Below are 23,690 nucleotides of genomic sequence, written 5' to 3'. Positions count from 1 at the left end.
ATTGAAAATTAATTTTCTAGTAAATAGACAAAATTCAGTTTAATCATGAGTGTTGCAAAGGCTATAATTGCTGTTCCCAGCATTATTAAGTTACATAGCATGTTAAATTGCCAGGAATTATGCCAGAGTGTAGTCCCACAAGCCATGTTTATGAATCATGGTACATAATGACAGTATACTAAACAGGGTGCGCAGAATGCAAGCATGCATTTACAAACTGTTTTTGAAGTCTAGAAACCTGTTACTCTTCAAAATTAGCACATATCTGTTTCTTCACTGATAAAGGTATCCATGTTAATCTTAAGATGCATAATTTTGCAGCCTCACAGTTACTTGCTGTAATTGGATTTCATATTTAGAAATGGATGAGCATTTGATTTAAACAATTCCTGAAGGAATGGATAACAATACAGTTAGGCCAATAAAACAATCAGACCATTTGTAGGCTTTAGTAATATCCCAGAAGTCCTAAAATGTCAGGTGATACCATACTTAAACCGAAAAAGAAAAACAATATAATGCTTTGGATGAAAAGGTGTAAAATGATTGTACAAGTCCAAGAAAGAAAATATAACTGTAACTTAAATTAGAATATCCTAAGTGAATGAGTAATTCATTTACCTTTCTGATAGAGCACAATGTATAACGTAGAAGTAAGACTTATTTCTCAGTCTTCCCCACCCACATCAGGGTACCTCAAGCATCTATCTTAGGCCCTCTTCTTTTTAATATATTTATTAATGACATGCTCACCATTGCATGCAATGCCACAGTAATGTAATATGTGGAGGATTCTGCTCTGCTGTGCATAGCAGAGATATTCAACTCCATAAAAACTCGCTTTTACACTATAAAAATAGCCAGCAGACTTTTGGTTAATACCGAATGCCTTATGCAAAAAGTATGCTATTTGTCGTAGTGCATATAAGGACATAATTCACTTCACTATAACCTCTGTACCCAATAGAGGTATTCACTGGGTTAATCAAACCAAACTACTATTGGACAGTGCACATAAGGATATAACCCACTTCAGTATAACCTCTGTAACCAATAAAGGTACTCACTAGGTTAATCAAACCAAACTACTATGAGTCATCATAAATGATGGCTCACAGCTGATCAACACATAACCTATTTCATAGAGTTCATAGGCAAGTACTAGGTTAGCTGCCCTTTTGGGACATTTTAAGCATAGCTAATTTCCCTCAGATGTAATAATCAAATCTTGTACCTTATGTCTGTGATGTAAACACCTTAACCATTATATCAACTCCCAATATCATTAACAAAACAAACAAAAACATCTGAAAGATCTGTAAAATTAAAACTAACTTAACACCACAAACAAAGGTATAATGTCTTCTTCAGACACACCTCTCTGCCTTTCCTATTTTGACCAACATTCAGAAAACACAAGTAAGCAAGCTTGAGCAGTGTTTAATTCTTACATTTGCCACAGGTCTGTCCAACAAAGCACAGTGCTGCATATCTGTCTACCAACTATACATAAAATTAGTACAACTCAGACTGCTCATATTGTCCTAAACAAATCATACACGTATGTATACATTTTTTCAACAACTTTCCCAAATTTCACTCTTTTCTTATCTCACTTTGTTGGAGGATGCTTTTTAAAGCAGCACTTTTAAATGTAGTGTCAACCAATCTCTGGTTGTACTGTTCCCAATCCTATTTTGGTCCCACTTATTACATTAAGATTCCAATACATGATTGTGAAGAGTTCAAGTATTTAGCACAATTCCATCATCTAAGCAATTCTACTTCTAAAAAACAAATAAATTCAGTTATAAATCCTCCTTCTTCAAAAAAGAGACTGACTCCAGATCATTCCTTTTATTGGGATAAGTGCTTTCATCCTTGTACACTTCTTCAAATCTAGTTCTTACATCTAAACTTCTATAACTATACATACTGTTACAGAGGGGGAGTAGTACACTCTAGAAAGATCCACTTCCATCTGATTGGCTTTTCACCTGCTCCAAATGAAGACATCTAATGCTAGACCCATCCTCATTTGCAAGGGGAGCCTTTTCCCTTCTATATTAAGCATGTGGAGACCACAGTTAACCAAAACATTAAGAAAATCAAAAATAATGCATCCAGACACTAAACTGTTGCAAGATAAGTAATTCCTTTGACTAGGTGCTTAGATAACAAAATGCAACCTAAACTTTTTCTCATCGATAGCCTTGTGGTTAATACAGACTACATTTTTGCCTGCCAAAAATACAATATCAGTGAAGCAATATCTTATCTCCTGCTACCCTCGCTAGATTTATCCTTTTCCAATGCAGTTTTCAATGCACTTTTATTTGCTCAAGAGAATTTTATATGTAGTATCATAAATGCTTCTGTCTCTGCAAGTCTAGCATGAATGATAGTTTTACTTAGACTAAGCTGATAGATCTTTTCTTATGTTGCACCTTTAACACTGCATTTGGATTTACCCCATCTTAGAAGCCATCGATGTCCAGAGAGATATTTAATGAATCAGTACTGATCCTTATTTTTATCTGTGCATTACTGCTCATACAGTGCTGATTCATTTATTTTATTCAGTGTCATAGAAGGCGAGATTTTCTAAAACAGCTTCATTGCATGATAAGAGGAAAGTCTATTATGTCAATTGAAAATGTTAAAGGTCAAAGGAAGTGTATGGGAAGCAGAGAAATAAATAGATTGGTTTATAATGTTTAAATGAAAGTGTCATGGAGGTTAAGTGGAAAGCTTGCAATATAATAAAAAGTTTTACTGTTTTGCTGTGAAGATAACCTGACCACATTGAAATTTTGCCTTATGCATTTGTATTTCAGATTCATGCTACAGGAAAAATATAACCTCAAACTGTACTAATTTACTAAATTATCATTTATTTACCTATCCTGTACACATGCAAACATTTATATATTTCCAAAAAAATGACCAGCCCTCAAAGATCAAATTTAAGACAGTTTAATCATCATTACTCCATGAAGCACAGCAGCACACATAACAGCCTGATCACAAACCAGTTTCACACAAAGGGCGTATTTATACTCATTGTTAGCTTTGAATACACAAGAATCCTTTGTAGACTCTTATCTTGTCTGTTTTTTTTTTTCTTTAGGAAGTTTAATTCAACTTGCAAAGTTCAGTTTTTTTTGACTGTGTTGACAATATTGCTCAGTAGGATTAGTGGGTAATAGAGACTTGTATTAGAATCTGTCACTGGTATTATTTTCATTAAAATCTTTTAATCCATAAGATATAGTCCTATGATTTCTAATACCTCTCTTGTCTCCCATTTTCCATAACAAGGGTCATGCCTGCACACACCACTTTTTCATTCTGTATTCGCTTCTCAAATATTGAGGTAAAAACCTTCACCAAAGCCTCTCTTTGTTCATCTGCCAATAATGTATAAAACTCATAACGTATTTAATCTTCACCTAGTACACTAGCAATGTTAACCATTTGTGATACTCGGTTAATATATTCCAGAGTCTTTCTTCTCTTAGTTTCTTCTGTATAATCATCTCCTATCTCCCTTATTTGTCTTCTGCATACATTCTTTCTACATGTGTATTAATTATGTTACTTATTCGTTCATTCGTTCTTCCCCAAATTGCTGCGGTGGTGGTGCTGCGGTAGTGTTGTCACCTCACAGTATGACGCTGTTCGGTTCGATTCTCAGCTAGAGTGTCTTCTGTGTGGAGACATGTGTGAATGGGCGTACCTTCGTTGAAGGTTCTGCATCAGAGCTGGCAACTCGGTACGTAAAAATCTACTGCCAATCATTAGCGGACCGGAGCTCCGCTGTGGCGACCCCTAACCGGGAAAAGCCGAAAGACACAAATTTGTTCTTCCCCACCTTTTCTTCTCTGCAGTTCATTAATAAAATTAAAAAGTAGTTTCTTTCCTCTTAACATTATTTTCCATGTAGACATTAGCTCATCTCATTTCCTTTCAGAAATACATTTGCTTTCTCAAAGTTTCCTTTCTTTTTTCTTGTTTTTCTCATAAATCTCAATCCCCCTTTTCTAATCATTCTTATGTCTCCTTTTTTTCAGTAATGCCTCCCAAACCCTCAATACCTTCTTGTAACGTTCTTCCTCCTCTCTTACAGTGATTTTCTTGAAACACGTTTCCTCCTTGCACTTTTTCTTACAAGTCCTTCACAGTGAGATGCTCTCCTCAAAAACTTCTCACCTATTCTTCCAATTTTATACTTTTAATTCATTCTGTTAACTTTTTAAACCCTTTCCTACTTCTCTTTTGCTTTCAGTCTTAAGAACTTCTGCCATACTGTGCAATGAGCCATGAAATCTTACATCTCATAAAACTTTCTTTTTCCCCTTAAATCACATTTAAAGTCACCTACAATTATTATTGTCATATCTGAAACTTTTCTTAAGGTTTCAAGGAATTCACATCTTTCTATGTATTTCTCACTTGTGCACACAGCTCTTTTCTAATTACCACCATAACTGCATTTGCATCCACCACCAATCCCTTACCAAGCATTATACACATATATCCTTTACACTTACATTGTTTTTTAATTAACAAAATGTCTGAACAATTAAACCCCAAAGATTAAACAATACCAACCCTATAACCTTTCAAATTGTTCTTTTAATTTGATCAATAAAGCTACATCAGCTAAAGCTGTTATATCATAAAACAACATCTTAACCCATCTCAGTGCTAAGATTCTTCTCAAATCATGTATTAGGCTGTTGATATTCATTTGTCTTATATTTTTTTCCACAGATGTTTTTCTCCTTCATTTCCTTTTGTACACTATTTCCGTCTCATAACCATTCTTTCTCCCTTCCTTCTTCTACTCCTGTGCCTTTTATACTTTCCTCATTTTGTCCTTCTGTTTCTACAGTACCATACTTATTTCTAATTTCAGTTGGCTGTGTCTCAAATTGTTGCAAAGTGAAGCTACATCTTCTCCTCCTTGACATTGTATACAGCACTCATTTTGATTACTTTACTCTTCCTTCATGGATTCAGTCATGGCATCTTGCAATACCTCCCTGTTTTCAGCATTGACATCTCATATTTTACAACTATTTTTTGGTACTTACATATTATCGCAGCCACATTTTCGGTGTTGCGAATAGCTCATACCACCACGGATAGGAGTGGATGAAACAATTGAAACTGTTTTTGTAAATGTGTAGTACTGGCAACAACCTTCACATTGCTTTTAGGCGTTTGAAAAGGAGTCTGTTCCTGTTATCTGGAGATTATACATGCACGGTACAGTCTGCATGGCTGCTATCATACTATCGTTTGGATTTTTTTTGAATTTGTACAAGGAATTCTTCACAAAAGTAAAAGACAGACACTGACAAATTGTAGCTACACTTGCTTATTTTTAACCATTCTTGTTTCACAGAAGTAAGACACAGGCACTGACAAATTGTAGCTACACCTGCTTATTTTTAACCATTCTTGTTTCACAGAAGTAAGACACAGACACTGACAAATTGTAGCTACACCTGCTTATTTTTAACCATTCTTGTTTCACAGAAGTAAGACACAGACACTGACAAATTGTAGCTACACCTGCTTATTTTAATCATTCTTGTTTCACAGAAGTAAAACATAGACACTGACAAATTGTAGCTACACTTGCTTATTTTAACCATTCTTGTATCACAGAAGTAAGACACAGACACTGACAAATTGTAGCTACACCTGCTTATTTTTAACCATTCTTGTTTCACAGAAGTAAGACACAGACACTGACAAATTGTAGCTACACCTGTTTATTTGTAACCATTCTTGTTTCACAGAAGTAAAACACAAACACTGACAAATTGTAGCTACACCTGCTTATTTTTAACCATTCTTGTTTCACAGAAGTAAGACACAGACACTGACAAATTGTAGCTACACCTGCTTATTTTTAACCATTCTTGTTTCACAGAAGTAAGACACAGACACTGACAAATTGTAGCTACACCTGCTTATTTGTAACCATTCTTGTTTCACAGAAGTAAGACACAGACACTGACAAATTGTAGCTACACCTGCTTATTTTTAACCATTCTTGTTTCACAGAAGTAAGACACAGACACTGACAAATTGTAGCTACACTTGCTTATTTTTAACCATTCTTGTTTCACAGAAGTAAGACACAGACACTGACTAATTGTAGCTACACTTGCTTATTTTTAACCATTCTTGTTTCACAGAAGTAAGACACAGACACTGACAAATTGTAGCTACACCTGCTTATTTTAACCATTCTTGTTTCACAGAAGTAAGACACAGACACTGACAAATTGTAGCTACACCTGCTTATTTTTAACCATTCTTGTTTCACAGAAGTAAGACACAGGCACTGACAAATTGTAGCTACACCTGCTTATTTTAACCATTCTTGTTTCACAGAAGTAAGACACAGACACTGACAAATTGTAGCTACACCTACTTATTTTTAACCATTCTTGTTTCACAGAAGTAAGACGCAGACACTGACAAATTGTAGCTACACTTGCTTATTTTAACCATTCTTGTTTCACAGAAGTAAGACACAGACACTGACAAATTGTAGCTACACCTGCTTATTTTTAACCATTCTTGTTTCACAGAAGTAAGACACAGACACTGACAAATTGTAGCTACACTTGCTTATTTTTAACCATTCTTGTTTCACAGAAGTAAGACACAGACACTGACAAATTGTAGCTACACCTGCTTATTTTTAACCATTCTTGTATCACAGAAGTAAGACACAGGCACTGACAAATTGTAGCTATACCTGCTTATTTTTAACCATTCTTGTTTCACAGAAGTAAGACACAGACACTGACAATTTGTAGCTACACCTGCTTATTTTTAACCATTCTTGTTTCACAGAAGTAAGACACAGACACTGACAAATTGTAGCTACACCTGCTTATTTTAACCATTCTTGTTTCACAGAAGTAAGACACAGACACTGACAAATTGTAGCTACACCTGCTTATTTTTAACCATTCTTGTTTCACAGAAGTAAGACACAGATAGACGCTGACAAATTATAGCTACACCTGCTTATTTTAACCATTCTTGTTTCACAGAAGTAAGACACAGACACTGACAAATTGTAGCTACACCTGCTTATTTTTAACCATTCTTGTTTCACAGAAGTAAGACACAGACACTGACAAATTGTAGCTACACCTGCTTATTTTAACCATTCTTGTATCACAGAAGTAAGACACAGACACTGACAAATTGTAGCTACACCTGCTTATTTTAACCATTCTTGTATCACAGAAGTAAGACACAGACACTGACAAATTGTAGCTACACCTGCTTATTTTTAACCATTCTTGTTTCACAGAAGTAAGACACAGATAGACGCTGACAAATTGTAGCTACACCTGCTTATTTTTAACCATTCTTGTTTCACAGAAGTAAGACACAGATAGACGCTGACAAATTGTAGCTACACCTGCTTATTTTAACCATTCTTGTTTCACAGAAGTAAGACACAGACACTGACAAATTGTAGCTACACTTGCTTATTTTTAACCATTCTTGTTTCACAGAAGTAAGACACAGACACTGACAAATTGTAGCTACACCTGCTTATTTTAATCATTCTTGTTTCACAGAAGTAAGACACAGACACTGACAAATTGTAGCTACACCTGCTTATTTTTAACCATTCTTGTATCACAGAAGTAAGACACAGACACTGACAAATTGTAGCTACACCTGCTTATTTTTAACCATTCTTGTTTCACAGAAGTAAGACACAGGCACTGACAAATTGTAGCTACACCTGCTTATTTTAACCATTCTTGTTTCACAGAAGTAAGACACAGACACTGACAAATTGTAGCTACACCTGCTTATTTTTAACCATTCTTGTTTCACAGAAGTAAGACACAGACACTGACAAATTGTAGCTACACCTGCTTATTTTTAACCATTCTTGTATCACAGAAGTAAGACACAGACACTGACAAATTGTAGCTACACCTGCTTATTTTTAACCATTCTTGTATCACAGAAGTAAGACACAGACACTGACAAATTGTAGCTACACCTGCTTATTTTTAACCATTCTTGTTTCACAGAAGTAAGACACAGGCACTGACAAATTATAGCTACACCTGCTTATTTTAACCATTCTTGTTTCACAGAAGTAAGACATAGACACTGACAAATTGTAGCTACACCTGCTTATTTTTAACCATTCTTGTTTCACAGAAGTAAGACACAGACACTAACAATTTGCTTTTACCTACATGCTTATTTGTGACCATAGTTGTAAGTGGTGTGGAAAGAACCATTGCATTGTTAATGCTTGGAAATTCTGTGGGTAGATGATGTTGACAGCTGATGAGGTGGTCGTCTTTACATCAGACAGTTGGAAGTAATGATGTGTTTGGCTGTGTGAAAGGAGCATATTGTGATAAATACACATTGTACTACAATGAGCATTTACTTCATTAATGCTGTCATGATGTGCTTTTGTCATTCGTTGGTTTTGTTTTCCATTGTAGTGGAAATAGTAGTACATGGACAACATTGATTGCCATTGCCCCGAGAAAGAGATGGCCAGCAGCAGCAAATAACAGAAATGCTGTCAGTTAAGTGCAGAACGAAACACGAGCACTATCTTTTGGAAATGTTCTTCTTATCAGTACATGAAAAAAATTGTTATGCTAAAAGGACACACATTATACCACATTTGTACAACAGTAAGGACCATATTTCATGATCATTAGGCAACCGCTATTGCCATTGAAAATGTGGTTGCCATAATACATAAGTACCCTATTTTTCAACTTTGAGTTCATTAACTACATTATTTGCATTATTTTTTTTTATCACATTCAAGGCACATGCTCACCCCCACATCTTGATCATTTAACAACACATTCCTTCTTAGTGTGCCCCTTTTCCCAACATATATTACATCAATTAAATGATCAAGGATTAAATACACACACACACACACACACAAAGGCATGCATGCATGCATGCATGCACGCACACACACGCACACACAGGCACGCATGCACACATACGCACACACACGCACACGCGCATACACACGCACACACACGCACACACACACACACACACACACACACACACACACACACACAAAAAAACATGATTTTGGTTGGCCCGTGCATCACAAAACCTTTCTATTTCCACGTTTAACTACAGCACCAGGTAAGTGCACAATTTCATGTTTTGTTTAAATTCACCCTTGCATCCCACTCCGTTTTTCCTAGTCCATGATCATCGTTATAGTTTTTTATTCCTCAATAGATTAACAATAATCTTTCAAAATGTTTTTATATTATCCTGTTCAATATCAGCACTTCTGAAATGCAAAACTAGTCCTTTTGATTGTCATGTTATATTTGTGACATATTTGAAATCATACAGTTCTTACACGGTTTATAATTTTCTTTTTTGCAAAGCACTCAACAAAGTCCAAATGATACATCTTAAAGTGCACATTCGCAAATCTGTCAGAACCCAGTTGTGTTGTCACATGAATGTCCTGTATTGTAAAGCTAAATGGCTTTATTAAACTGTCCTGAAGTACAGACTAAGTTTCTGACTATCCTTACCTGAATCATCAGTTTCTGCCTCATCTGTACTTCGTCTTTTCTCTCTCAATCCTCAGTAGCAGCTGGCTGCTGATAGGTCTGCTTCTTCTGCAACACTCTGGTACTTCTTCCTTCCTCTGGCACTTACAACATTTCATAACCACAGCAATATCATCAGCCCTTGGTCTCTCCTTAGACTAACTATGCAGTAATGGATATTTTGTCCATAATATCACTCCATGATATAACAGTGTCATTCTCTGCCTCCACTGAGATCATTTCATTTAGTATACCATCAGCTAATCCATCTGAAGACAACATTGCTATCTGAATGTCCGCTATTTAACTAATATTTTCTGCAATGACATGTCTCTCTGCAACAGCTGTCTTGTCCATAATCTCTGCCCCTTTGCCATCTTCTAGCTCAGCAGTTCCCAACCTTTTATGACTTGCATACCCCTTGGCAGTCCATTTCCCTAAATTGTATCTCACATTTTTGCAATTGATATAGTTGCTTTTATGTCCAATGTATGTGTTTTAATTGTAATAAGTAATAAAAAACAATCTAATATTAAAGTGAACAAAGAGTGCATATATATGGGTCCCCTTCAGATGGTCAAACTTTTAAAAGCTTGACTTTTGTATGGCCGAAACCATATGATCGAACTTTTAAAAGTTTGAACGGTCTGAACGGGGATCTCCATAGAGCACAGAATGGGAAGATTTCCCTTTACCGCAATGTAGTGAGATCTTTGAATTGGTATATTTAAATAGCAGGGGGTGTGGGGGGTGCAGGGGGGGCTTGCACCCCTGCTAGCACTGTTTAGTTTTTTTTTGTTTTTTGTTTATTATTTTTTTTTTTACATTGTCGAACATTCAAATGTTTGATCATATGGTCTCGGCCATATGAAAGTCGAACATTTGGATGTTCGATTATGCGAAGTAGACCTATATATATATATATATATATATATATATATATATATATATATATGTATATATATTTCCAAAACTCAAAAGATAAATATAAATAAGTTATAAGGTTGTCATAAAATTAAACATTTCCAAGTTGTTAAACATTTCAAACTACACAAATAATCAAAAGACTTTAACTTAAACATACATTCAGTGTGATCCTTGTACCTGTTTTGAGGCACATAGTTTTTTTTAAATCAGTGCATCTATTCATACTCCTAATGAGTGCAAAATGTTACTTTATGGGTGGGGAGGTTCTTTTGCAAGAGCTCAATCTTTGCAGAGCATTCTTCATGAGCTGCGTGTCTGGCCCTCCCACAGCTTATTTAAAGACTGCAGCTTCTGCTAGTATTCTTTCTACACGCTTTGTTTGATACTCCTTCTGTTTTCATACATTGGTAAGCTGCTCAGACTACCACCCTCATTCAAACGGTCTCTGACCACCATTTCAGACTACCAGCTCAGTGCACACTTTGTACGCTGTACTACTACAACAATCTGCATTAAGCCTAATCACAATTTCTGTCTCTCTCTCCCCTGAGTTAAAAAGTTATATTATCTTTAAACAATGACATACAAATTGTTCACGTTACAGTGCATATCAAAATTTTATGCTATAGGATTTAAAAAAACAGCATTTCCTGTTACTTCTACCTCATGAGGTCACTGTACCTCACAATAGGGAAATTTTCCATAGTAATGAACATCTGCATGCAGTACATATAAATCTACACTTACCCTGTAGTTTCACTATTTTTTTCAGAATTACTGTTCTCAAATTATCAAAAGGTACTGAGGTGGCCTGCCAGCTGTAGACCACCATTATAAAGGTTTTTATGCAGTAATATTATTGCTGATAAATTAACTGTGGCAGCTTTCCAGTCTGATACAAAACAATATGTTTTTTTTCTGTTCAACTGAAAATATTTATTTTATTTTTATTTTACATTTGTTGACTGGGCTAGTCCAACTGGATATATGTCCATTTTCAGCAGAGGCCCGGGGAGAAAAGCTCCACATGCAAATATTTGTAAGAACAGGTGCAAATTAGGCATATATATATAGCGTATACATAAAAACACATTAGATATTAACTACAAAAACAGAAGATGAGAAATAAAAAGTGTGTTTTGTTAAGAGTTTCTTAAAGCTAAAAAGTTGAGAGTACCTAGATACACAAGGAAAGCTAGTTAGTTAAGGCAGAAAAGTTGAGAGTACCTAGATACCCAAGGTAAGCTAGTCAGGGTTGCTACAGGGGCAGAGCCAGTGGGTTTTGAGGTGAGCTTTGAGTTGGGATTTAAAGCAGGGAAGAGAAGAGATTGCTGTGAGATTGTGAGGAAGAGTGTTCCAAGTTTTTCCTACTGTGTTGCAGAACAAGGATTTGCCGGCTGTGTTATTGGGTTTACTACTGGATATAAGTAGTTTGTCGGAGGAACAAAGGCTTTTAAGATTGCAGTAAGCAGTGATAAGTGAAGTGAGAATGGGAGTGTTTGTGGGTTTGTAAAGGATTTTGTGGGCTAAGGAGAGCTGGTGAAATAGAATTAGGTTTTGTAGTTCGAGCCATCATAGTTGCTTTAAGTTGTGGCAGTGATGTATTCTAAAAGTAGAGTTAGAGGCAAATCTGGCAGTATTGTTGTAGGCAACAACCAATTTGCTGAGGTTAGTTTTGGACAGTGAAGTGTAGATAGGGGAGGCATACAAGAGGGAAATAAGATGGGACTGAGCAATGGAAGTTCTGACAAGTGGAGTAAGGAATGGTTTCATTCTATAGAGGGAGCCTAGTTTTCTGTTAACTAATTTTATAGTATTGTTGATGTGCGTGTCAAAGGTCAGATAGTTGTCTATCTCAACTCCGAGGAGTTTGGTAGTTGGATCGGGTGATATGTTGGTGCCATTATTTGATGTGACACAGAAGTTCAGTGGAGATGATTTTCGGGTTGGTGAAAAAATTAATAATTTGTTTTTTTTGGGGTTCAAAATTAAGCATCGTTTGAGGAACCACATCTCTATGGTTTCGAAAGTGTTTTGGGTGAGAGAGTGCAGTACAGTGGGGGATGAGGCAGAACAGATTAAAGTAGAATCATCTGCATATTGTATACAGGTGGCAGGAAAAATATGAGTATGAAGATCATTAATGAAAATTGAAAAGAGGAGAGGGCCAGGAATTGAGCCTTGGGGGACTCTTAGAGTAATGGGGAGGTTGTTGGATAAGTTATTATGCCACCGCATAGCCTGTTGTCTGTTGTGCAGGTAAGAGTGGAACCACTTAATTGAACTTGTGTCTAGTGTAAATGATTTAAGTAAGTGTAACAGTATTTCATGATTGACCATATCAAAGGCTTTGGATAGATCAATAAATATAGCAGAGCTAAGGGTATTATTGCTCCTATTTTTATTGATGCAGTCTGTGAAGGAGAGGAGAGCAGAGGTGGTGCTATGGTAGGGTCTAAAGCCATGTTGACAATTAGCTAGCAGATTGTTAGTTAACAGGTGATTCAGAAGTTGCTTCTGGACACATTTTTCCATGATTTTAGCAAGAGGAGAGAGCAAGGCTGTGGGGCGGTAGTTAGAGAGTTCAGTTGACTTTCCACCTTTATGAAGGGGAATAATATGAGATATTTTCCAGAGTGAAGGAATGTAGCCTTCTTCAATGGTTCTGTTAATCAGGACGGTGATGGGATAGGTTAATGCATTAGTAGCAACTTTTAGATACAGAGCAGGTAGAAGGTCAGCAGATGGAGAGGATGGCTTAAGTTTATGTAGCAGAGAACAAATGAGTGAAGTGGAAACAGGTTGTAGTTGAAATGTGGGAATAGAAGTGTTAGAGGAGGTGGAAAGACAGGAGATATCAGGGGAGAGTTGATTGGAAAGAGGCTAGACAGTTTCAGTAAAGAAGGTATTAAAGGCATTGGCAGTCTGTTTGAGGTTATCTTGGGAGGTGCCTGCTGGGCTTGGAGTGTCCAAGTGGCCAGGCTTCATGAGACTATTTATTCCTGCCCAGAACTTTTGTGGGTTATGTAGGTTAGCCTGTTGCAAATGGCAGTAGTAGTTTCTTTTATCAAGAATTACTGCTTTTTTTGTAATGTTTCTTACTTGTCTAAAGTTGAGTTGGTCAGTGGGATCTTTAGTACTGCGGTATTTGGACCAGAGTTTATTTTTCAGAATAATCTTTTGCCTTGTGTCCTTTGATAGCCAAGGGGCGGCTTTTGAGGAAAGTCTGATGGACCTTGTGGGAGCATGTGAGTCAAGAATAGATAAGAATTTAGAGTTAAAATAAGTCACGGCATCATCCAGTGGGAGGTGATTAAGAGGAAACCAACTGCAGGACCTAAGTTCAGCTTCAAATCTATCAGGGTTAAAATTTTTGTTTGTTCTAACCATTTTGTATTTAGTTAAATTAGGGGTATCAGTTTTATGTCTAATTAAGTAAGTAAGGGCATGGTCACTTATGTCATCAGGCAGTGTACCTACTGTATATGTTTGGTGGTGGCTATTTATCAGGATCCAGTCTAAAATGTTTTCTTTGTTGCTAGGTTAATTTGTTCTGGTGGGGGAAAGAATGGTTTGTGAAAAACCATGAAGATTTAAGAGGGTGGAAGGGTCAGCTGAAGCGCAGGTATTAGAGTCTATATTGACATCCCCAAGGACTATAGTTTCTTGTGGAAAGTGTATGACCAGCCAGCTAAGGATTTCTTCTAAGGTACTGCTGTTGTTGCCTGGGGGCAGGTATATGCAGATTATATAGATGGATTTGTAGACATTAATGTGGAGTTTGGATATAAGGATTTCAGCATTACTTTCAGAGGGAGGTTTATCCTGTAAGGCAGTGATTTGCATCCCTGATTCATAGAGGATTGCTACTCCACCACCTTTTTTTACATTACGGTCTAGTCAATGGATGTTGTAGCCAGGGGGAATAATCTCCTTGTCCTGAATTACTGGTATAAGCCAGGTTTTGGACAAGCAAAGGATGTCGAATGAGTATACGTCAAGTAGTGCATGAAGGAGGGGGCAATTTTATTTTTAATACTGCGGATGTTAAGGTGAGCTATAGTGAGAGAGTTTGGGGGTTTGGTTAGTATATTTGAGTTAGAGGGAAGAGTGCAAAGAGGGTTTGTAGTTGAAGTGCTGTTTGGGCCTGGGTTGGGTTGAATGTCACCTGCTGGAAGAGAGAGGATTAATCTTTTTAACCAGTTAGAGGGTTTAGAGGAAATGAGTAGGGATTTTCTGTCTTTATGATGGGAGTAGGTAATGTGAACCTTTCTATGAAATTTTGTAGGGAGTTAGCTGGGAGAAAATATGAAGTTAAAAGAGTGATGAGATGAATTTATGGAAGGTAAAGTAATATGTCTGGAGAAAGTATTAGCTTCTATGAGGCTACAGTGTTCATAGGATGTTAGAAAGTAGGGTACAATAAGGAAAGGGAAAATTTAGAATGTGAGAAGTTGTTTTGAATGTGATGATGTTAATAGAGTAGGCATAGTGACAGGAGAGTTGCAAGGAATTAATTTGGGAAGAGGAAGAAGAAATAATGACAAGAGGTGATGGATGATGCTTGTGAAAAAGTAGGTGGGGCAGGTGGATGGTTATAAGCAGTTCAGGGGTGAGGGTGTAAGAGTGATTGGCAGAATAAAAGTAGGGGGAGTGGTTAAGGAAGTATACGTTTAGGACCACTGGGGGTGGGTGGGAATTGGGGGTAGGGTAGGGGAGCGGAGTGAGCCTGCAGGGTGAACAGAGTGGGTACAGACAAAAGGAAGGACAACAGTCAGAAAACACTTTTACTTAATTATAAATAATTTTATAGAAATATTATTATGGAAGTAATATAGCTTTGAATGGATATTAACTGCACTGTGGATTTTGGCACCAATAGGTTGAAAGATTATATAAGGTTTGAATTCAATGAAACGCTGATTTTCTGAAGAAGTTATGTTATTTAGCAGTATGAAAAACATTCTTATTTTGGACGTTTAAAGTTAATAAAGTGGAGTTGGTTTTATTCTGGCGTCAGCCTGGTGTTTTTTCACCAGTTTGTTCGTTTGTTGGCAGTTTTCAACAGTCAGAAAACAATCAGAAAAGCAGCTAATGTAAGGTAAGTGAAGGTGGGTGAAAGAAGTGATAAAAGGGTTAGGCTATGTTCAAACTGAGAATTTAATAAAAAAATATATATGTGGGGGAGAAAAGGAAAGGTTCAGAAGCAATGTTACAAACAGCAGGAATATTAGGTAAGAGTAACGTAGTGGGGAGAGAGACATTCAGGTAGAATATTGTTGCAAGGTTAGGGTGCCCTCTAGTGGACACAAAAAAAGAAATACAGAAGAGAGTACTTTGCAGGGGAGAGCTGGGATGAGAAATAAAAGGAAAATTAAGTTTCTAGGGATTCTTCCAGGCGGCCAGGGATATTATGTGGTGGGCAGGTCAGAAAGGGAGAGAGGGCAACTAGTAGTTGGGAGAGAGAGGCTGCTATGTGTCCATGCTGAACTAGCAACACTGTAGTTGAGGTTACGTAAAACAGAATACAAAAATCAACTATAAAGCTAGACGAGGGAACACATACTTTCTAGATTCATTTTAAATGCAGGGTTCAGAGGTGGGAAGCCCACATTCTTTGAGAAAAACAGGGGAAGAGGCAGTGGAAGGTCCTTTATTTAGGTTCTTGTTCATGTCTCGTATAAATATTCCTTCTGACTTACAGTTTGTATTTTAAGTAAGCAGCATAATCACTTGCAACTGAAATATCAAATCAGCCTTCTCAGCTGTTACACAACACACACTACCAACTCATAACAACTTTTCAGTAAAGTTTCATTCCAATACAATTACTTGAAAATAAAATGTAATGCAATGCACTCCACATTCCCTATGTCAGTATGTACAAATAGCATCCAAAACAAAAAAAATACAAGGACCGGAAGCTCTAATTTGTGGGATTAGATTTCAATAGAGTCTGACAGTACTCTTATAGAATAAAAGATTTTGTGTTAGTGTGACACCCCTACACTGGCCCAATAATCAAGGAGCCTCAATCTTCACCACTGGCAACAGTGGGGAATGTACACACACAGTGAAATTGTTTATTTAGATGTTGGTTTAGTGAAGGATGTTACTAATCAGAGAATAGTCAAAAATATGTTTAGAAAACCCACGTACTCTAATAGTCTCTTGCACTGTGAAAATTGTCACCCTGGCTTTCAAAAACATGGTATTGTTAAAGGTCAATTTGTCCATTTCTGAGGATGTGACTTTTATTGATGAATCTAAAATGTTGATAGATATGTTTTTATGGGTCTACTTCATTTAATTGAAAACTCATTTCACTGAAACTAATTTCGCTGAAAGATATATGCCCTGTTACCCACTGTAGTACAGTCCTGGAGTTAGTATATATAGTAAGGGGGGGGTGTGGGGGCACAGTCCCCCACATTGTGGGGTGTGGGGGCATAGCCCCCCCACATAGTTTGGGTATATATTGTCTTCTAGAAACAGTTATTCATTCGACTTGTAAGTATCCATGTCTATGGTTTACAATGTTTAAAATAGGTGAGGGGGATACACCCCCCACACTCCCCAATGTGGGGGGCTGTGCCCCCCTTACTATATATACTATATATACTAACTCTAGGATCGCATTACAGTGGGGAACAGGGCATATACCTTTCAGCAAAATAAGTTTCAGTCAAATGAGTTTTCAGTGAAGTGAGCTTTCAGTGAATTGTGCTTAGTCAGCTGAGCTTCAGTGAAATGAGTTTTCAACTAAATGAGTTTCAGTGAAATGAGTTTTCAATTAAATGAAGTAGGCCCATTTTTATTTATGGGTCACCCAGAAGATTTGCTTAATAAAGTTTGTTTAGAAATCAGTCAGAAAAGGGCAAGTGGTTTTTATACCCTTTTATTAAGGGCTGTGTGTGATGGACAAACTGAGAATATGAATGTGGAGGTTAAAATTAATAACAGAAAAAAGATTATTCACTTTCTTTCATTACTATGTATTCACCTGAGTGCCCACACATCTTAGACTTCAGAAGGGTAAATAAAGATAATGCTCTATCAAGAGATGTTATTGAACATCCTCAGCATGAGTTTGGTGTCATGGGGCTTGATATTGTTACCAAAAACATAAGGGGTGGTCCCTGGAATTATTTGATTGAAAGTAAAGAACTTAGGTGGCAAATCAAATTAAATGCTTGTGTGTATCCTGGGTTAAATGATCTATTGCTAGTATACTAAGACTTGGGTCTTATTTAGTTTAAAATTAGTTCAACCATTTACTGTGTCTTTTAAAGAATATGTTTAACATACATGTATATGTGTGTGTGTGTGTGTGTGTGTGTATATATATATATATATATATATATATATATATATATATATATATATTTATTTGTTCAATTTCCAACTATGTATATGTATTTTTGACAATTTTTAATTATGTATCCATTCCTTTACGGGTTGTGAATGCAATTTCATTATTATTATTTTTCAACGTGTCTTTGAATTGTTTTTTATTAGTCATGTGACTGTTTTTGGGGGGGATATTTAAATGTGCATATGTGTTGTGTTTGATATGTTTCTGAAGAAGTCTGTGGATATACTCTGAGGAAAGCGCTAACACCTATTTATTCAATTTCTGGTTCATCTGCATCTTGGTGCTGCTTGGCTCCTTTCTTCTTGTTTAAGTATTTGGTTACTGGTTTGTGAAAACATAAAACTTACGTCTGTTATTTGCAGCATGTCTGTCGGTATAATTTAGTATCATAGAGACCATAACTTACTGTGTTAAATCATTTCTGTATTACTGTTTGCAAACAAGCTTTAGCACTACTGCAGACTGTATTTGCATATGCTACATTGGTATCCTACAGAAAGGTTGATATATATTGGTGACATACAAGTGACATGCTAGAATCTGTTTTGAAAATTACCAAATGTAGACAATGGAATCAAAGTAGTATATGAAATACCTGGGTATGTAGTAAGACTTTATATATTCTATATCTTTATGACTGACTAATTCTTATTTTTGTGTCATGCCTTTTTCTCAAACTTAAATGTAAAACTTGTAGTTTTATTTATTTTGCGATTGGCAGATTCAAATCCTGTACTCCCAAAACTGCTGGAGCTCAACATACAGCATTCTTGTAAATAGTATTTGTTATATATTTATTTATGTTTGCTAAGTTAGAACACTAATCCACATGGACCTTTTTCAGACTCAGCATCGGGGCAGTGCTTGGTTAATTGACTTGTTTGAGTCACAGTTAGGCAAATGAAGGCTAAAAGAATCAATCACTGGTCTGGAAAGAAGAGCTTGGCATGAGCTGCAGTGGCTTAATGGGTATATTAATGTTTCTGAATGTTTGATTTGCATCAGTTCAACATATATGCATATTGTGGGTCTTTTTTATATTCATTTTTCTTTTTTATGTACGATTTGGAATCTGTTTTCATATATGTGATATTTTGTTTAGATGTGGTCGCATCTATTTATTTTGATCATAAGTTTGTTTAAAATGTTGGTATCTTTTCCTTTTAGTATTCACCGGTGGGAATTTTCCATCAATCTCATAGGTGGGGTGGGTCTATAAATACTCGGGAGATTTGGGTCTCTTTTTTATTATTTGGATACACTGAAGAAGGCATTTGTTGCCAAAACCGGTCTGTTTAATAAAGGATTATTTGAAGCTATACTTATGCATTGGCTATAATTATTTCACACTCCAGGACCATCTATTGCTGGCCTTTTGTCGTTCACTAGTCTTCTATGCCGTGGACTATGGGTTCATACAACTATGTATGTTTTTGTACCTTTATAAAAACAGCATATTGGGGTGACTTGCCTTTTTTTGAGGAATTCATATTGATAATTTAAATATTAAGTAAAGAGATGATGCACCCTACTAATATTATAACTTAGCATACATGAATAAAGTAACATAATTATATCAGTTTGTGTACCTTTATAAAAACAACATATTTGGGTGACTTTTCTTTTTTGAGGAATTCATATTAATAATTTATATATTAAGTAAAGAACGGATGCACCCTACTAATATTATAATTTATATCATACATGAATAAAGTACCATAATTATGTGAGTTCATTTTATATGCAGTACACCTGTCTCAACATTCACTTTGACATGCAGATAATATAAAGAATGTTACCCACTTATCATATACCTTCAGCCCTGGTATCACTGCATCTTTTTTTTTTTCATTTTTTTTATTGTTATAGGATTAGTTGAATTGATTCAGGTGTTATAGAAATGAGGATAATTTTAGAGGCCATTCTTACACTATTCTCAATGAACATTCTGTCAAAGACATCTCAGTACTCACTGATTCCAAATTCTTGACAAGCAGCAAGTCTGATGTACTGAGACTCCTTTTTTTAATGTATGTCTGCCTTCAAAAATAACTTGAGGTAGTTATTTCCTGATATTCAACAAATGTTCTCTACTCAAGGATCTTTTCAGTAAGGAAATACTCTTTAATGTGTGTGCCTTGCACTCCACCACACCAAAGCATTTGCTTGTGCTTGTACGTGCGCGCGCGTGCACACACACACACACACACACACACACACACAGACACACACTCACCATGAACAGAAATCATTTTGATAGCAGTCTTTCACTAAAGTAAAGTTTTTTTAGTACACTAGACTAAATCTATGAACCATCAGTTAATGTAATATCAAACAACAGTAATACATTTGTCAAAGATTTATGGGAAGTATAGTACAGAGGTTGTGTACTCTTTGATAGGATAAGTGTCTCAAACAGTAATCACATCTGATATATGTGTATTGCTTGTATTCAGTCTGAACAAGTTCTTAGTGAGCAATGTGACAAATTTCAAAATAAAAATGTTTTAAATGGTTTCAGGTTATTTAGTGTAAGTTTAGAATACTATCATAGTAATCCTTAGAAACCATATTTTGATTTTTTTAGAAGCTGGTCACAAGAAGTTAAAAAGTACCATTCAGAGAAGCACAGAAACAGGAATGGCAGCTGAAATGAAAAGTCGAATGATTAGGCAAGACTCCACAGATGGAAGTATGAACAGCTACAGTTCAGAGGGGAAGTAAGTATGCATACTACATGAATGCAATGGTTATGATGCGTGTTATTAACCCTGCTCACTGGTCAGGAGGACTGATGCTGGTGACCTGCGTACTGTATGAATGCAATGGTTATGATGCATATTATTAACCCTGCTCACTGGTCAGGAGGACTGATGCTGGCAATCTGCTGAACAATGCCTCTTCTACCTTCACAAGGGTACCAGTGAGCAGGCTTAGGTTTAACACAGACTTCCTTTAAAATGCAGTTTATGAAAAGAACAATAAATCATCTACTCGGTATTCTTGAACTGACCATGCATTCTAATTTACATCAAGCAGACCAATACATTTAGCTGTCCAGTCGTATCAGCCTTCAAATTCAAACGCAGGCACCAATGTTTATAATAAGAACTCATGTTATGCTTACTGTCAAAAGTATATCATAACTGCAAGCATGCTTAATAAATACCTAATTGACACACATAGGTGAGCCGGCATGTGTACCTTAGCTTTCCTCATTGGTATTACTAACATACATAAATGTCATGCAGTAGTTTATCTATCTTAATTCTGTTTCTCCTCTAACCATATTCATTTTTTATAATTTTCCTATGACAGCTTGATAGGAAAGCCCCACTGGTCCAGTCCATCTGTCTGCTTAACGGATGATAAAATAAAAAATAAAGTATATCACTATTTCATGCCTCACTGCATGCCAATTTACCAGCCAAGTGAAGGAAATGTATTACTGACTTCAGATTGCTAATAACAAGGCTTAGCAGTGAAGGTATATTGTATCATGTACATATAAAACTTAAGTTGTAAGAAAAGTATTGATAGTGGTGATGAAATGAAATAGCAATCCTAGCAAGTGCAGAGTGATTTGAACCTCAGATTAAACAAGCTTAGCAGTTGTTCAGAACATGCACTCAAAGAAGTGGCTAACAATAGCAAACAGAAACAGCAAGAGTGCACACACACACACACACACACACACACACACACACACACACACACACACACACACACACACACACACACACACACACACACACACACACACACGCGCCCAAACACCCACTCCACACACACACACACACACACACTCATATGCCCAAACACTCACTCCACACACACACACACACACACACACACACACACACACACACACACACACACACACACACACACACACACACACGTGCATTCACGCATACACACATATAACAACAAAAAAAAATAAGTAAAGCATTCCTTGAAATACAACAGTGAGAATCACTACAAAACAATAACATTTTAGTTTGCTTGGGTCTTTATTAGGGCAAATAAAACAAACATCATCAGTTAGTTCAAAATTATTGCCACATTGGCTATTACAGGATATCTAAAATCTAAAAGCATTTTCATGTCCGAGATTGCATTTTTTCCTTACAGAATGATTTCTTCACTGTTGCTTGTAAATAAAGCAAAATGTTACAGTTTCTCGACCTCCATGGCATTCTATTCTGGGCTTCCTCATTTCTCATCATTTTGAGTTTATGAAGTCATGCAAAAATCTCTGTAGAAATGTATCCACCTTGCTCTTACATCTTGCATCTTCAGCTATGTCAGAAAGCTTAGTGGTAATGCCCAGCAACACTTACTCATGTCTTGATGGCATAACCATCATATTAGCATACAAATTCAGTTTTAACTGTGCTCCCCTATCTCTCCCTACCTTTACCCAACTTGTTATCACACCTACCATCCCCTGTGTTCATCGACAAATGCTCTCTCCAAGCCTAAAAACTCTTGGTTTACTAGTCTCAACAATGTGCCAACTGCCTTTTTGTTAGTACCAAACATTGCCTGGTAGGCTCAGTGCTAGGCCTGTTCAACCTCAGCCTCTCCACAGGATTTGTGCCAGAGGGGTGAAGAATTGAGTTATTTTCATCCTGCTTTACAAGGGGGGATCTATTACTGATACAGGAAATCTACAGACTTGTAACGCTCACCAGCCTTATTTGTAAAACAATGCAATGCATCCTTGTAGAAGAAGGACATGGACAGTCTATAAACCCTGGTCTCAGGCCAGTTTGGATTTGTTAAAGGCAGATGCTGCCACTTGAACTTAATGGGCTTCTTTGAACATATCACTAATGCATTAGACTTGGGGAAATCAGTTCACACACTGCAAACCTGGACCTGGCCAAGGCCTACCATCCCACATTCTGGCAGTATTCATTAGCTAATCAAACTAATTTCAATCCCCAGCTAATGGATAGAACTCAGTCTATTAGTGTGAGACGCATGCTGTCTTTGAAATGAGTCAGATTCTTCATGAGTGACTAATATGCATCAATAAGTGGCACCTGAATCATGACCTAGAAATAAATGCCAAAAAACTGCAGCATTGTGTCCTTTGAAAAAAAACTGAGTGCCCATGTGCCTACCACACAGTGTCATGCTTCTGAAAGCTGTCACCATCATTAGGGATGTGCATATGTTCATTGACAATGAGCTGTCCTTTAATCGCCATGTATCCACTGCTGTTAGGACATTGTTTTGCCTAGCTAAACTAATCATCAGGGGGTATTTCTTCCAGATCTAAGAAAGCTGTCACTCCTCTGTATTCCTACCTCATCAGTCCCATAATAGAGTATAATGGCCTGTTTGGTGTATATTTATCTGTATATATGACACTGTTTGAGAAGCTACAGTTTCCTGTCTAAGGTAATCAAGGGTATGTACCCAGACCACCTTAAAGCACTTTTTCTCTTTTCTGTTTCCTACATACTCTTTTGAGGTGACCTCTGTCTAGCCCACAGGGCCTCAAAGGATCCACTCCTTTGTGTCCTCTTGCACATCCATAAAACTAAAAACACCCACTCGGTGTATGTATATATATATATATATATATATATATATATATATATGTGTGTGTGTGTGTGTGTGTGTGTGTTTTCCTATTGTGTGGTCAAGGCTTGCAAGACTGACTACAAGAAAGACTGAAATTCATGGCCAAAACATGGAATACCCAGGATGCACCATGTCATCCGCAACCTCGAATTCCGAAACCACCC

At 36.7% G+C, this 23,690-nt stretch overlaps 1 protein-coding gene across 21 annotated transcripts in view; it reads left to right on the top strand.

The window, feature by feature from the left end:
• Positions 1-23,690, top strand: part of LOC122806573 (regulating synaptic membrane exocytosis protein 1-like) — a 3,343,889-nt gene that overhangs the window by 3,224,010 nt on the left and 96,189 nt on the right. For all 21 annotated transcript variants that reach the window (XM_044077123.1, XM_044077214.1, XM_044077165.1 and 18 more), the window contains one exon: positions 20,516-20,648. In XM_044077123.1, coding sequence (XP_043933058.1) covers positions 20,516-20,648 — 133 coding nt within the window. The remainder of the gene's footprint in view (positions 1-20,515; positions 20,649-23,690) is intronic.

This window comes from Protopterus annectens, chromosome 1.part1 (assembly GCF_019279795.1).
Source record: "Protopterus annectens isolate FY-2018-M chromosome 1.part1, PAN1.0, whole genome shotgun sequence".
Classification (NCBI taxonomy): domain Eukaryota; kingdom Metazoa; phylum Chordata; order Ceratodontiformes; family Protopteridae; genus Protopterus; species Protopterus annectens.
The sequence above is the reverse complement of the archived record's forward strand: the minus strand, read 5'-3'. Positions and strand labels throughout refer to the sequence as shown.